The 16,764-nt window shown below is 34.8% G+C and overlaps 2 protein-coding genes and 1 long non-coding RNA gene across 5 annotated transcripts; 2 read left to right on the plus strand and 1 right to left on the minus strand.

The window, feature by feature from the left end:
• The first annotated feature begins 1,210 nt into the window (after nucleotides 1-1,210).
• Nucleotides 1,211-8,481, plus strand: LOC121264920 (cold-regulated 413 inner membrane protein 1, chloroplastic-like). 3 transcript variants are annotated; one of them, XM_041168292.1, is made up of 7 exons: nucleotides 1,211-1,527; nucleotides 1,627-1,752; nucleotides 2,422-2,517; nucleotides 6,260-6,324; nucleotides 6,833-6,902; nucleotides 7,018-7,146; nucleotides 8,066-8,481. In XM_041168292.1, exons 1-7 carry the CDS (start codon nucleotides 1,370-1,372, stop codon nucleotides 8,136-8,138), a joined length of 717 nt encoding a protein of 238 aa, XP_041024226.1. In that variant the 5' UTR covers nucleotides 1,211-1,369; the 3' UTR covers nucleotides 8,139-8,481. The 3 variants fall into 3 exon arrangements, with proteins under 3 accessions (XP_041024226.1, XP_041024228.1, XP_041024227.1); XM_041168294.1 differs by lacking the exon at nucleotides 2,422-2,517; XM_041168293.1 differs by lacking the exon at nucleotides 8,066-8,481 and having other exon boundaries at nucleotides 7,018-7,284.
• LOC121264921 lies at nucleotides 4,317-5,452 on the plus strand. Its single transcript, XR_005940578.1, has 2 exons — nucleotides 4,317-4,768; nucleotides 5,045-5,452. It is a non-coding gene; the product is annotated as an uncharacterized LOC121264921 (long non-coding RNA).
• A 417-nt stretch (nucleotides 8,482-8,898) lies between the features above and the next one.
• LOC121264919 (carbohydrate-binding X8 domain-containing protein-like) lies at nucleotides 8,899-11,373 on the minus strand. The gene is made up of 4 exons (XM_041168290.1): nucleotides 11,210-11,373; nucleotides 9,975-10,511; nucleotides 9,492-9,534; nucleotides 8,899-9,403 (listed from the first exon to the last, which is right to left on the minus strand). Exons 1-4 carry the CDS (start codon nucleotides 11,268-11,270, stop codon nucleotides 9,193-9,195), a joined length of 852 nt encoding a protein of 283 aa, XP_041024224.1. The 5' UTR covers nucleotides 11,271-11,373; the 3' UTR covers nucleotides 8,899-9,192.
• Between the last annotated feature and the right edge of the window lie 5,391 nt (nucleotides 11,374-16,764).

Below are 16,764 nucleotides of genomic sequence, written 5' to 3' on the forward strand. Positions count from 1 at the left end.
TGTAAGAACATACAACCCTCCTTCAACGCCTAAAGCACATTACCTGGTGCGAGAATCCTTCATAACAAAATGATCAAAGTGAAATTCAAAGAAAACATTCTTGTCTTGACAAAATTGTTTAACTGAAAGTAAATTTCTAAATATTGAAAGAACATGAAAAAGTTGAGTTAAGAGAAAATTGCAGCTGAGGAATGAAGTTGAGCAGAGCAGACGTTTTGAATGGGCAGTGAGGAACCATCTTCGATGCTTACTTGGTCGGACCCTTGATAAGAGACAGAATCAAGGTTGAGATTGTTGTAGTCTAGGGTAAAATGATGTGTAGCTGCGGTATCAGGAAACAACTCGAGTTCAGTGGCATGGATTGAGGTATTGCAGTGAAGTGAGCAGCCAAATTCGATGGTGGTGAGGCCTGGTATGAGTGATTGAAACATTGATAACAAATGAGGGCAGTGTGCCCTAGTTTATGGTAGACCTGACATAAGAGCCGAGTATCAGATTGATCGTTGAAAAAAATTTGAGGATGGACCTGAGCCACGAGAGGAGTTGTTTTCCCGACCAAAACCACGGCCTCAATGACTACCACGAAAATTATTATGACGGCCTTGTCCAGGTGAGAAGAGGGGTCAAATGGTTGTATTGTTGACTGAAAAGGAAGTATATGAGAGAAGAGAGTTGGTTTGATGAGAGACTCTTGACTCATGATTTATGAGGTAGTTGTAGAATTGCTGAGGGGTAAGTGGGTCTAGACGAGTGGTTAAGGAGGTGACCAATGAATCATAGTCTGTCCCTAGCCCGCTAAGAGATAGATAGTGAATTCCGAATCAAAGAGTGAATGACTTGCAACACCAAGTTGAGAGGTAAGATTGTTTACTTTATTGTAATATTCTCAAATTGATACGGATCCTTTCTTAAGGATAGCTAATTGAAATTTAAATGTTAAGTTGAGCTGAATTCTTTATGAATAGTAGTAAGTTGAGTAGGTAAAGTGAATTATGTGGGACTTATCTAAAATAAATTTAGACGTGTTTATATATTAAGATGAGAAATTAAAAAAAATTATAAATCTCACATATACAAATGTATCGAGTTAAAAAATATTATAGTTTCATATATAAAATTATTTTAAATTGAGATAAATTTAATAATTTAATAATTAAATATTTAGATATTAAATTTAACATAAAGTTAGTCGGAACTGATTTCATGTCAAATCATTGCAATTAAACGGAGCTTAGTGCTCCATCTGTACATTCTCTTACACAACAGCATTCTAGAATATTACCGACGTGCTCTGTTGTTGTGCAATTTGCTGTTGCGTTTGTGATGCCTTTATACACCGACACTGTCTTCGATCTCCAGCAGTAAGAAGATGGCGCCTCTCTCTCTCTCTTCATCTGCGCTCAGAACTTTCTCTCCCTTCAACAACAGCACCAAGGGATCTCTATCTCTTGACGCTCCGCGTCGCCCGCTCAAGCTCTTCTTCGATGTCTCTCGAAGCTCTGGCTCACTCAGCTACAATCCCCTCAGGTACAGGCTTATAGATTTTGGATTTTCCAGAATATTACATCAAGTTTCCTTTTTTTTCCCCCGGAAAATAATCGAATTCGCTCCTTTTATTTGTTGCAGGTTCTCGGTGGATTATAAGGGAATGGTGATGAAGACGGAAAAAAGGAAGAGGGGACTCGGTGCGATTTGTTACTCTGCGCCTCTTGCTCGTCATACCCTCCAGTGGATCTCCACCGTTTCGTCTGCGTAAGCCTCTAAACATAGTCTCGTACACCTTTCCGTATACTCATACGTACTTCTGCGTACATATGTACGAGTATATATCTTACCTGACATCATTTCATCTAATCATTATAATTTTTTTAACTTATGATACAAAATAAAATAAACAATTCAAAAATTTTAAATTCTAAAATAAAAATAATATTAAAAAATATATTCTAATAATACTTTATTCAATTTTTTAATTTTAATTTTAACTCATCTCATCTGCGAAATCAAATGAGACCTTAATGGAGGAATTTTGATTTGCTGAAATTACAAATTGTTTTTTTTTTTTCTCATCAGAAAAAATATATGATTTCCTACGAGTTTGTTTTGTCGTTGCATGCAAGCTTGATTTATTTACTGTTTTCGAATGCAGCTATTTTACATAAGAAATACACGACTGTATTTGAAGTAAAATCTTGGCGTCGACCTGTAAGCAAATGCTCTTGTTGGCTACTTATCTTTGCTTGTGAAAAGCAAGTTACAATCAAAATTATGGTCCTGTTATAATTTTCTCGACTTGAAGTGCTTCAAGAAATTATACGTAGCACTAATGATTAATAGTTTTATAGTTTGAGCATTTCCACAGAAATATTAGCATGTACTCGCTTCCTTTTTTATGCTGATGGATGTTAACTACTTTTTTAGGGTGTTATTGGTTGCCAGTGGCACTGCTGTTCAGAAATCGTTTATTGTTCCTTTAATTGCTCTGCAAGCTCCAGCAAGTATCATCTCATGGATGAAGTGAGCCTTCCAAAAATTTCAACTGCCTTTCTCTTATTAAATAGAAACACTACAATTCCGATGTTTAATTGATTCACTGAAAGTTAATTGGGTTTGTGCTTGCTGGTTCTTAAGTTTTCTCCCATATCATTACTAAAGGTATTACCAAAGCTATGTCTGAATTTTCAGAACTCATTCTTGAGTTGCAGCTGATTGATTTACCTATGGCGGGATGGGATTTCACGTGGTCAATGGGAGAGCATGGTCCCGTTTGGACAGATTCTTGGTTTCGGTCTCTTGGGAAGCATTATTTCCGGAGTTAAGTTAGAAAAGATTGCAGAGAATAGCTTCTGATCATTATCCTATTTTGATGGATTGTGGGGGCATTATTAGTGGGAAAAGACACTTTAAATTTGAAAATGTGGTTGGAGGATGAAGGTTTTGTTGAAAGAGTAAGAAGGTGGTGGGCCTCATATCATTTTACTGGTACTCCCAGTTTTATCTTGGCTGGAAAATTTAAGGAGCTCAAAAAAGACTTGAAGAGATGGAATGCGGAGACTTTTGGCAATGTTGAAAATAATAGAAAACTTCTTATGGAACAATTGCATAGTTTGGAGGAAAAGGAGTTGACGGGTTCAAAGGAGATGAAGAAAGGGGTGGTGGCAGAAATTGAAAAATTAACGTTTATGGAGGAAATTTCATGGAGGCAAAAATCTAGAATTCTATGTCTAAAGGAAGGAGACAAATGCACGAAATTCTTCCATAAAATGACAAATTCACATCAAAGAAGTAATGCTATTGAAGTTCTTCATGTAGGTGATAATGTGATTTCTGACAAGGAGGAGATTGAAGATTATATTGTGAATTTTTATGAGAAGCTTTTTTGGGAAGAATTTTCATGGAGACCTAAGTTAGATGAGCTGGTCTTTGAAACCATTGATCATCTTACTGCAAATTGGTTAGAGAGATCCTTTGAGGAAGATGAAGTTCTTGATGTGGTTAGAGGCATGTCTAAGGATAAGGCTCCGGCCTGGACGGTTTTTCCATAGCGTTTTTCCAAGCATGTTGGGATATTGTGAAGGATGATATTATGAAAGTTTTTGAATAATTTCACTCCTTCATGAAATTTGAGAACAATTTTAATAAAAATTTCATTGCTCTCGTTCCTAAATAGGCGGGTGCTATAGAAATGGGGGATTTTCGCCTTATTAGCTTGGTAAATGGGGTGAGATCATATCAAAGGTGTTAGCTAACAGCCTAAGTGTAGTTATGGATAAGATTATAATGAAGTCTCAAAATGCATTTGTGAGGGGAAGACAAATTCTTGATTCAATCTTAATTGCTCACAAGCTTTTGGAAAGTAGAAAAAGGATGGGGCAATCTGGAATTTTAGTCAAATTGGATATGGAAAAAGCTTTTGACTATGTCAATTGGGATTTTCTACTCTACTTGCTCGGGTGATTTTGGTTTGGGGAGAAGTGATGCTCATGGATAAGACATTGCATTTCGACGGCCATATATTCTATTTTGGTGAATGGCTCTTTGGTTGGATTTTTTAATAGCTCCCGTGGTTTGAGACAAGGAGACCCTTTATCTCCTTTCCTATTTGTCTTAGTTATGGATGCTTTTAGTCATATGATTGAAGTGGCTATGGAAGGGGGTTTTGTGTTAGGTTTCAAGGTGGATGATGTCTCACGGGGCAACATTACTGTTTCACATTTACTCTTCGCAGATGATACTTTAATTTTCAGTGATACCAACGAGGATCATCTTCGAGCTTTAAGAGCTTTATTGGCTTAGAATCAATTTAACTAAAGTCTGAAATTGTTCCAGGGGGTACAATCAGAAATATTTTGGATCTGGCCAATATTTTAGGATGTAAGGTAACTTTGTTACCTATGAAATACCTTGGGTTACCTCTGGGGGCCCCTCACAAATCAGTGTCTATTTGGGATGGGGTGATTGAGAAGATTGAGAGGAGATTAGAAGGTTGGAAAAATTTTTATTTGTCAAAAGGGGGCAGAGTCACATTGATTAAAAGCACATTGTCTAATTGACCCACATATTTACTCTCCCTCTTTCCTTTACCTGTGGGGGTTGCTACAAGAATTGAGAGGATTTTTCGGAATTTCTTATGGGATGGTAATGGGGAGGAAAGAAAATATCACTTGGTGAGTTGGAATAAGGTTTGTATACCGATGTCATGTGGAGGATTGGGCATTCGGAATTTAAAGCTTTTCAATAAAGCTCTTCTTGGGAAGTGGCTTTGGAGGTAAACCCCAAGGGGTTGGCCCAAGTAGTGAAGACCTTGGTCTTGTGGTATCATTTCCTTCAAGGTCCAAGGGTCAATACCTCATAGGTGCAAACAATCATTTGGGGTCACACCCACTAGTGAAAACCAGTGATTTAACCACTTTCGTGTAAGGAAACTTCCGAGGGTGCGGTACACGGGACTGTGGTTTACTTTGCAGAGGTGGGTCCGAAGGGCCTTGTCTTGGAGAAGTTCCCTGACATTAAAAAAAAAAAAAAAAAAAAAGTGGCTCTGGAGGTACAACAATGAGAGTAATGCATTATGGAGGTAGATTGTGGATGTTAAATATGGGAGGATGTGGGAGAATTGGTGTACTAATGAAGTAAAAGGGGTGTATGGGGTGGGTTTGTGGAAGTCCATTTGGTCGGGATGGGGGGATTTTGTCAAAAACATTAATTTCAAAGTTGGGAACGGGACAAATATTAATATCTGGCATGATAATTGGTGCGGGGATTCAGCTCTTAAATTTGTATTTCCTAATCATTTTTGGATTGCTAGAAACAAAGGGGCTGCAGTGGCTGACTCTTATCAGTTATCTAATAATATGTTGCATTGGAATGTGGAATTTACTAGAGAATTACAGGACTGAGAAGTGTGTGAAGCTGCTGATTTCTTTGTAAAATTATATGTTACGAAGATCGATCAGAATAGGGACGATAGGCTATTGTGGGTGCATGATTATAATTCTAGATTCTCAGTGAGATCTTTTTACAAGGTGTTAAATAGTCATGGTGATAAAGTATACCCCTGGAAATATATCTGGAGAGCAAGGGTGCCTAGTAAAGTTGCATTTTTTTGTTGGCTGGTGTCTCTTGAGAAAATATTAACCACGGATAATTTGAGGAAAAGAGGATTATTTGTAATTGACTGGTGTTTTATGTGTAAAAAAGATGGCGAGTCTGTTAACCATCTTTTCCTTCATTGTGAGGTGGTGACGAAGCTGTGGAATGAGATTTTTGCAAGGGTAGGCATTGCTTGGGTGATGCCTTTGCGTGTGGTGGACTTTTTGGCTAGCTGGCAATTCAATGGGATGTGGAGGCAGTGCAGCAATGTGGAGGATGATACCCTTGTGTTTGTTTTGGTGCTTATGGTTAGAAAGAAATGGGAGGTGTTTTGAAGATTGCGAACGAAATGTGGGGGAATTCAGGGATTTTTTCTTTAGCACTAAAAGTTTGTGGGTGAAGAACCTTGTAAGGGATGGGAATATTTGTAATGTTTTCCCTTAGTTCTGTTCTGCGATAGCTTGTATTTAGGTGTACTCACTTGTATACATCCTGTGTACTTGGGCTATGGCTATTTACTTGGAAAAAATTCTCTTATCATCTATAAAAAAAAATAGTTTTCTCCCATAGCACCTAATAGCATTTATCTTATAGATCAACTGATCAGGGAATCCTTTTAAGTTTCAAATGTGTACATACCTTTTTAAACTTACATAAAAAAATTTTGCAGGGGAGAATATGGTATTTGGGCTGCATTCCTGGCACTTCTTGTCCGTCTATTCTTCTTCATTCCTGGTAGGTCCTGTTGATTTATAGACTACACAAAGTTGTTATGAGTTATTTCTCAAAACTTCATGATATGGTATTTCGGACATTAATATACAATTTTTTTTGCACCTAAGCTTTGGGTCTCTTTATGTTAATGTAAAAATAATATGTTTGAATATTCTTATGACAAAACTCAATCCAGTATAGTTTATACTACTTTGCTACTTCTACAAGATTCCCAACTGTGATTTGGGTTTTGGGCCAAAACATCTGGTTCAAGAACTATTAAAGCAGGGGTCATGGCTTAATCCCCGTTGAGAAAAAAAAATTATGAAAAATGTCACTGTATATTTTTATGATGAGAAATAAACTTGCCCAGAAAAACAGTTGAGGAATAAAAGCAAAGAATGAAAAGAAATTAAAATTCTTGGTTAAGTTTGCACTTCACATTTCTTGCTCTGTCTTTTACTCTCTGTTATTGTCTGATTTAGAGAAATTTCTAAACAGTCCTATATTTGTCTTCTTTTGTTTCTAGGTGAACTTGAGTTACCATTAGCGGCATTACTGTTGGTGATTGTAGCTCCTTATCAGGTTATGAACCTACGGTATGTAAAAAGCATTGTTTGAGACTAACTGAGATAGTAATCGGGCTTCCATAGTTTTTTCTTTCCTTTTAAGTGAGCTTTTACAGTTTTTATGTTGCATTTTTTTTATTGGCAGTGGAACTCAGGAAGGCGCTATTATTTCCTTGGTAATTGCGGGATATTTGGCTTTCCAGCATTTCTCACGAGCAGGCAGCATGCAGAAAGCATTTGACCAAGGTTCAATTGTTGCCACCGTAGCCATTATTTTCCTTACTGCTGTATCATGCTTGCTTTTGTTCTGAATTTCATGTAAAATTATAAATGCGTTATAGTCATCTGTAAATTATTGAACTTGTGACCCCCTCTCGCTTAAAATAACATAATAATCATATTTTGTGGACCATTCTTTCTGTTTTGTTAGATGTATGAGTGACATCTTTAATAAGCACAGTAAATATGCTGAATGTGTAATTATGTTATTTCAAATGACAAAGTATTCTTGACCCGTGTGGGATTGCTTTCAATGTTTCTGGGTTCTCTTACGCATTACTTTGGCTGAAGTCGACTTCTCCATCCCGGGTTAATTCTTGCAAGCTCTTGAATAGATTACAAAAAGATGTGGTTTCCTTATATTGGAGAGAACTATGCCTAAAGTATATCAGTATATTGTTCTCTCTCTCATGGGTGATAAGGCAGGCAGTTTAGAATGCACAATCCGTGCATATTCTCCAGAAGTTGGGAAAATCATCTAGTGGCATACGCCCTATGTGCAAGAAGTCTATTAATTTATTGCGCACTATTATATAAAACCTAAGCGATGGATTTCCTGAGGTTTATCACATAATCAACTTCATGGTTGTTGTGGTTGATCAAATTGACCCCTTAGCAGAGAATGCTGTCTAAAGGGACACAACTTTGTATTGGGTTACTGGTAGGTTTGACATATGAAATCAAAGCATACAAATTACGTATCAAGCATCTGGTTTGCATACATTTTGGGGCATAAACATATCCTCTTTAGTTGTGATACCCTATTCCGATAAGTGATAAGGGAAGGTAGTCTATTGTAACACCCCAATAGAAGGTTCAAAGCACATGCTCTATAATCTAAAATGATTAGTCAATGATACAATTGGAGTCTTATTGGGACTTTATAAAGAGCAAAAAATTTTCCTTCCCAACAAAAATGGCATCAGAGCCTTATCCCAACAAAAAATGTGGGACTTGAGCCGTGCTATTTACGATGGACTGGCCTAACGAGGACATCGGGAATATAAGGGGGGTGATTGTGATACCTCATTTTGATAAGTGATAAGGGTATGTAGTGTAAGGGATTCAATATTGTTTGGGAATGAGAAGTTCTTGCTCTTTCTAATGTTCCAGTGAGGCTCCAATTGTATCATTAACTAGTCATTTTGGAGCATAGGTCATGTGGATTGGGCTTTCCATTGGAGGGCATACATGCATAATGCTTTTATAAAATTACATGTTGTTTACCGTATGTACGAGTAAGGGTATGTTACATTAGTGTGTGATGCAATACCATTTGAATTTTGGAGGTCTTTGGTTGGTGAAGTCTATGAAAATTCTGTGGACTGGAGATACCGCCTGATCCTGAGCTAGTTCCTTTTTGTCTGTCAGAAATGCATTTGTTCATTTTTACCATTCCAAATGTAATTTCAATTTGCACCTTCATTTCTTGGGATCATTTCAGATCTAGTTTTACACAGTTTTGTATCTTGCCGACTCAGTAATAACTTTACAAGGCATAGGATTTGTTTAAAAAGAAAAATTGGAATTTGGAATTTTTTGTTACTATTGTCTATCCCTAGTCGTCCGTGTCGCAGCTACCTCAGTGTTTATTAAATAATCATATAAACTACTTTTTTCTGTTATTTTGAATGCACTGAACAAAATTGTCGTATTTCTTAGAAAATATCTCCAAGTTCTTTTCGCTCTTCTTGGTCTGTAAATTAACTGATGCCGTAGCTGATTTCGAGTACAGGCTCTTCACTGCTTGTCTAAATAATTTATTTTACTAACACTGCAGAGAAAGTGACTATGAGTCTACTAGTACAAGAACCTATATATTTCTTTGCTCTTCTGCGTTTTCTCCTGTGCTTCTTAGTCCACTATCAGGGATACATATGTAGCTAAGTAGAAATAATTTAATGGCGAGAATGAGGCGTTGAGATAACATAAAATCTCAATGTCAATTCCAAGTGCCTCCTTGGAATTCATGAGTATATGCTGGCATGCTGAGGGAATCGCCAGCTCGTTCTGGAGAGTAACTGAACTTGGTTTCCTTCAGTTAAAGATAATATGCAGCACGGGCCCCTACCAGGGCAGTTATGGTGAAGAGCATCAGTGAACAATAGGAGACTGAGCTGGCTGAGTTAGGGCTCTCTGTTGGTTCTGAGCCATATATTGTTGATCCACCGGGTATACTCATGGTCGGTGTGGGTGGGGTCATTGGGACTGTTGTTGGGGTTGGTGGGGTCGGGATGACCGGTGAGCTTATGCTGTTGATGGTAAAAAAAATGGGTTAGATTTTCCATTGCCTTAAGCTTTGACACGAAAAATGAAATTAGCAATGGTTATGAAGATTACCTGGGTGTTGTCGTGGATGATGCATAGTGACAGCTTCCACTACCTGTAAAACGCAGAAAGAGAGGGAAGTATTAGATGAATCATATTATAGGTATATGCGAGAACAATTTTTTTTTTTTTTTTGTTAACGAGAAGGGGAGCACTCATTAAGATAGTGCCAAAGTTGCAATTCAGTTTTAGGGGCAGAGATAAAAGCGTCGGAATTAATTAAATATGGCAAAGGAGTTGCAAAACTAAGGTTGGCCAAAATTTGTGAAAATCTTCACCAGCAGTATGAGAAGTCCGAGAAGAAATTAGGATGTGGAAAAAGTATTCAAGTTAGAAGTAGCCATCTATACATACTCAAGAATTCTGTGGATTAATTTTTAAGAAGGGAAGTCATATCATATATACCAATTAAAAAACAAAAGATGATAATCTGTTGTCTTTTGAGCAGAGATAAAAGACATAGATGGTGGTGATTATATGAAGAACATTTCTTACTCGGGTCAGTGTAGGTAAGTTGTGCCGTTCCTCCAAATACACAACTGGTAGGTGCTGGATTTTTATGGTAGTAGTCGTTGAAGGCATATGAAGCGTGATCACGCAGAGTGTTTGGGTTGTAACAGCTTGATCCTGGTTGAATTGCCGAACAGTCTGCTCCTCCATAGCCACAAGCATAGTCAATAGCCACCTGTAAAGCTGTTTCTGAAGCTGCTTGGCTTGCAATGCACCAAGTACCACCTGATGATGCTGGAGTTGTGGTGGTCGGGGTCGTGGGTGTTGTGGTGGTCGGGGTCGTCGGCGTTGTGGTAGTCGGGGTTGTTGGAGTTGTGGTAGTCGGGGTTGTCGGAGTTGTGGTTGGATCTGTTATCGGTGCCGGTGGGGATGTAGGAATTACAATAGGAGTTGGAGTTGTACCTGGAGTTGTTGGGTTGACAATGGGGACCGTATCCAGTTGTGTAATGGACACTGAAGATGGGAAGAGCATCCGGTTTTGTTGGATTGCTTCTGAAGGAGGTTTCTCTGCAACACTTGAACCTGAAGACATAAAAAAAAAAAAAAAAAAAAAAATCCAGGTCATGATATAAAGAATCTGCTAACTTTGAATCCAGGTCATGTTATAATGCTATATTTGCAGCTTTCTGTCTGAGATATCGGCGATGCAACTGAGGCAAGCTTTAGAATTACAGAACTCTCTCTCTCTCTCTCTCTCTCTCTCTCTCTAGGATGTATAGAGTGATAATTTCGTATAAACTGACGTGAAAATTTGATGTAGAATTATAGGTTCAACCTCAAATCAACAGAAGAACCTAGTCCATATGATGGATAGGTGTGAAAGTACATAGAAACAATTATCGACTCCATATTTGCCAGAATTAACGACCTTATTTAAAAAATGATAAATGCTAAAATGTGATAAAATCTCAACCACTTAATTTGAAATTAGTCGTAAAGATTTAAAGAATGTTGCGTGGTAGAGGACTATAAAAATTCTAGGTCTCTGTGTGTGTGTGTGTTTTTTTTTTAAATACCAAAAAATGAGCAGCAAAACTGCTCTTCTTTGTTCTTGCCATGGAAATCATTTTCTGCTGTGAAACATTTAGATTTGAGATTGTCTAGCAGTTCTACAACTTCACGAGGAAAATAGGCAAGCCAAGCAGCTTTCTAATTGCAACTAGAAAGAACATGAGAACCAAAGAAGCCCCCAGAACAATGCATGCATGCAAACAAATCACCTGAGCTGAGGAAAAGGCTGAAGGAAAACAATGCAAGACACAAAAAAGTGGTAGCACCCATCCCTCCAAACTTGTCTGGAACAATGACAGAGAAGCTTAAGATATATATTGGAGGACTAAGAGAGAAGACCCAATAGGTTTTATTTCAAAGAAGAGTTCCATCTTTTCCCAAAGCCTTAATTATATATATAAAACCCAGAGAATCATAGATTTCTTGGATCGTAGAGAGACGAAAAGAGAGAAGAAAGAATATAAGAAAACTTAAGAAAGGAGGCATTGGGTAGATGGAAGCTTCAAGCAAGAGAAGGTGCAAAAAAGAGCAAAAAAGGTTTCTGAAGAAGGGACAAGGGCAAAAGGGGTGATCTGTTTTGGAATTTAAATCTTAAATGTTTGTGCTCATATACTACTGATCCTCCTCCTCAGTGTGATGTTGTGCTATTTTCCTCTCTCTTTTACGGTTCTCTTTCTACTGTTTTTATGGTACTAAATCAAAAGCTAAAGGTGGAGAGAGAGAGACAGGAGTAGCTCTTATGTTTAATATATCTCATCGGCTGAATCAAACAGCCTGAATCAAACAGCCTCTTTCCCTCAGTTAAGTTCACTTCGTTAGTTTACTTTGCTTTGCTGTCTACAAATGCCAACCACCTGAGGTGTTGCCCCCACCCCCACTAAATTATTTTATTTTCTAAATGATGTTGTTCGTCTTGAATTTTGTCATCTCCAATCACACCAGTTGATATATTATAGTTTAAATGGCTTCTCATGTAAGTAGTTATTTATAGAAAATCAATTAAAATATGCCACATCAATTCGTATAACTAAAGATGATAAAATCAAGAATCAGTAAGACCGTAAGCACGGATGAGTTTATAAATTTTTTTTAAACACTTTATTCTACTGGTTGATTGTAATTGATTTTAATGGTATGAATGAATATTCATGAATTTCTTGTATCACTAGAACATCATGTATGAGAATTACTCTTGTATATATCTTGTGTACTTGAACTCTTGTCATTTCTTACAATCAATGAAATCTTATTTACCCAAAAGAAAAGAATAAGTAGCACCGCTGTTTTTTCCCCCGCCAATATATTATTAATATAGTAATTAAGTGGAAGACTATAGTACATTCGAGGTAGTTGAGTGACTATTTTAAGCTTCTAAAATCTCTCTTGCGCCTCCCTCTCTCTCAGTAGAAACCACTCCTCTCCCTCAAATGGTTACACACCCTCTCTCCCCTCTTCTCTTCTTCTTCCATGCACCCTAACCTCCATTTTTTCCTGACCCATCCTTCATGCTCTTGTTTTTTGGATCTATCGCCCTCCACTACACACCAAGCCACACGACCACCACCAGAAGCCCCTCCAACCAATCTATCCAAATCAATCAAAAAATCCTTCAATCCCCTCAATGCATGAGCTCCACGCGCAACCTTAGGCCATCTAAGAGTCGGTTTTGCTCTACATCCATCATCAATCTCTTATGTATGTTTGTTCTTTCTAATGGTATTTTACTTTGCTTTTGGCATTTTTCTGTATCACAGTTTATCCTAATCAGAAAGTGTAGGATTTTAGCCATACGACCGAATAATCTGCCATTAACCCTTTCCTTTGTCTAATAATCCCTTTGAGGAGTGTATAACATTGAGGCCCAAAAGAAAAGAAATCCACCAAGAGTTTCGGCTTGGGTTCACAACAACAACTGCTAAGTGGAGCTTGTAGATCAAAGAATTGGAATCGAAAAACAGACCCAAACCACTTAATAAGTTGACTTTATAATTTAGATTCAAACTTGATAAAGATGCCAATCGACATCAGCAACTTTCTAGCACATTGGCACAAGTAGCTAGCATCTGTTGTTTTGTTTCAATGCCTGCATTATTATGATGCTGATCAATTCCAACTCTCTCTCTGAGAAAAAAGCAATTACCATTGTCATTATCAAATAACAGTAGTTTCTTGCAACAACAGAGTTTATTTGATCATGAGTCTAACGTGCTAAAGTATTGTGTGGGCTTACAATCAGAAAATATACTCGTTTGAATTCAAAACTCACCTCAACTCATCTCATCTCATTATTAAAAAATTTTTCAAATTTCCATACAAAATATAATAAACAATTCAATTTTTTCAAATTTCAAAACAGCTTTTTCAAATTCTAACACAAAATATAATAGACAATTCAACTTTTATTATACTATTCACAAACTATCTTAATTCATCTCTAAATTCAAACCACTATATAAAGAAGAAATAATGCTCGATATAGTCATAAGGTGTGCAATTGAAGAAATTACCATAGAAGCAATATAAAATATCCAGAATACCGACAGATCTTCTATTGGATCGCATTCTAAAACAATTGGCCTCGTTTGTTTTCAGGAAACATCTCATCTCATCTCACTTCATCATTATAACTTTTCCAAATCTCCACACAAAATAAAATAAACAATTCAACTTTTTTAAATCCCAAAATAAAAATAATATTAAAAAATATATTCTAACAATATTTTATTTAACTTTTTAACTTTAATCTCATATCATCTCATCTCATCTCTGAAAACAAACGAGCCCCAATCAGATATCGAATCTTTGACAAGTTAGTCGAAAATCTAACAGTAAATACCAAAATGTTAAATCTAAAATGTATACTTATAGTAGAGAGAGAGAGTTTTGCATTTTATTCCCAGCCACGAAAAATAAAATAAGAAGAAAAGAAAACGAGCATCTTCGAAAACTAATAAGAGGATTTGCCTATGAGAGCATTGGTAGTAGTTTATACATCTTTATAAATAAAATCATATTTTTTGAATAATGATTTTGTATATGAAAAAAAACTCCTACATTGGTTCATGTATCTTTGAACTAAATAATAAAAAAATATTATTATTTTTTTATTTTTTATTTGTTTCTTAAAATTATTTTTTTATATATATTTTACAATTAACATTCACTGTGTATTATCAACTTAATACAAATTTTATATATCAAAATCATCTTAATATAAATTTTACAAAATTAATTTTAATGGATAAGAGAGAGAAAAAAATAGTAAAATAATGTTTAAAGAATGAATAAGCACTATTCATAGCTATGCAAAAATTTAGAGATACATAAATTAATATAGATGAATTTAAAGATATTCTTTAAATTTAAAAATAAAGATGAAAATGAAGATGAAGATGAAGATGAAGATGGAGAAGCTATTACCAATGTCATGAGCCAGTATCTGAACCTAATTGCCAAAAGTCCTTTTCCCCACAACCACAGCCCTACAATTAACACCATGCGGCTGCCAAAGAAGCAACTATCATTTGATTTTTTTTTATTTGATTTTTATTTTTTTTCATTCATTTTTTTTAATATTCTTACATTTATTATATGTTTTTTAAAAAAACACAATATCATTCAAAAACACTTTCTCAATCAGGACCCATGTGAAGCGCCCAAGGTGGACCTTTTTTAAAAATTAAAAAAAAATTGACAATATATTTTTTTTTTACTAATGCTATACACCACCTTCATTCCATTTTCATCTTATTATATAAGATGTGACATATTTATCTCTATTAAATGATAAAAATTATCTAATAAATGAGCCACATCTTATATAATGAGATAAAAATATAATAGTAGTGCACTGTCTAGATTTTTTTTTTTATCCAAATTATCTTAGAATTGTTTGGACCGTATAGGAAAACCCAAATTTTAGTAGGGGTTTCAAACCAATCCAAGGGAGGCATGAGGATCGAGGGTAACCCAAAACAGGCCGGAGATTTATTTAAGACAAACCCAAGAGCCTGATGTCTCCCTCTAAATGTCTTCTGATCACCTTGTTGAGTATTTATAGTACCCAACTTCTTAGGTTGTAAATGAATTAGTCTATTTGATAGTTTTTTCGGTACTTACTCAGTTAAACTTGAATCAAATTCGACTCGTGAAAAAAAAGTTCGTCCATAAAAACAGATACCCGCTCGATTAGTAAATGACACATACCTGAAAAAACTTGACTCGACTCGACTCGGCTAAGATTCGTTAAGACCCACTCGTTTATGCTCAAGTCGACTCATTAGCTAAACTCGATTAAAACTCTTTCATATATTGATAAATATATATATATATATATATACACCTATATATACATATATATATATATTAACTAATAATATAAGTATATTATTTTTATAATTAAATATATAATATGTAGCCTAATTACTTATATCTATATATTAAATATACTTCATAATTATGTTTTATAATTTGTACAATAATTAGTCGATAAAATTTAATAATTTCATATATTAGTATGTAAAAACTACATATGAAATAGATATATGCTATCATAATGTGTATGTATTAATAATATATGTAGGCATATAATATATTGTTATTATTATGTATAAATATATCAACTAGTTAGATATTAATCATTTATAAATTTATAAAATCTTATAATTTAAAAGAGGTTTTATTTGTTGTATAAATTTAATTTTAGTTTTTTTTAATTTAATTTATTAATTATTAAATCTTATTAAAAAAAGTAAATAAATAAATAATTTGAGTTTGAGCTCTAGCTCGTTTGTAGAATGAATTTAAATTTGAGATGGAATTGATAGTTTAGTTTATCGAGTTGAATTGAAACAAAAAATGAATAAAAAAAATCGAGTTCGGCTTGTCGTATTTTGAATCGATCTGAGATTAGCGAAAGAGTGATTCGGCTTGTCGTACAACTTCCTAATCTTGATTACTTTATTTTGATTATTTTCACCTATGCATTAATGGTGACACGACGTGTACAGTTTCTCTCGTATTATAAAACTTTTATTATTAAATTGATACATAAAGAAATACTCAATAAACCGTTTACATAATAAAATATGGGAAATGATATTCCCACATCCAAAAGTCACACACAAAAGTCACTGATTGGGTTTATTTATTTATTTATTTTTATTTAAAAAAAAACTTAGAGATAATGAATTTTTTTTAATGATTTAATGATCTTTTTCTTTTCTTTTTTAAAAAAGATTTTGTAAAGAGTTTAAAATAATAGTTGAAAAAAAAATTAGCCTTTTAGGTAGAGAATCTCGGTGGGTGTAGCATCTCACTCATAAAATATTTATATATAATAATTTAATTTAAAAGATAAATTTTAAAATATAAATCTTATAAATCACATCTTATTATTTAAAAGAAATAAAATACAATAAAATACAAAACAAAAGATGATAAAATATCAATAAAACCCCTAAAAATGTAGAAAAAGGGTTAAAAACACCAAAAATAAGGAGATAATGTGTTTTGCCTAGTCAAGATTGTGAAGTGATTGTGAGTTATTTAATTTCATTACATAAATTAATTTTTAAACTGAAATTAAAGTCAAATTTGGAGTTTCTCAGACCTTGGTTTAGAGTTTGACTCTAACAAACTTCGATTCAAATTAAAGTAGAAATAGAAAAAGAGATCAAAACGTCAATGTTTTTGTAAAATGGTCTTTCTTCTCAAAGAATCACCAACTAACTTAACCATAATAAGAAGATACTCTTCCTCAAAT

The sequence above is a fragment of the Juglans microcarpa x Juglans regia genome, chromosome 5D (genome assembly GCF_004785595.1).
Source record: "Juglans microcarpa x Juglans regia isolate MS1-56 chromosome 5D, Jm3101_v1.0, whole genome shotgun sequence".
Taxonomy (NCBI): Eukaryota; Viridiplantae; Streptophyta; class Magnoliopsida; order Fagales; family Juglandaceae; genus Juglans; species Juglans microcarpa x Juglans regia.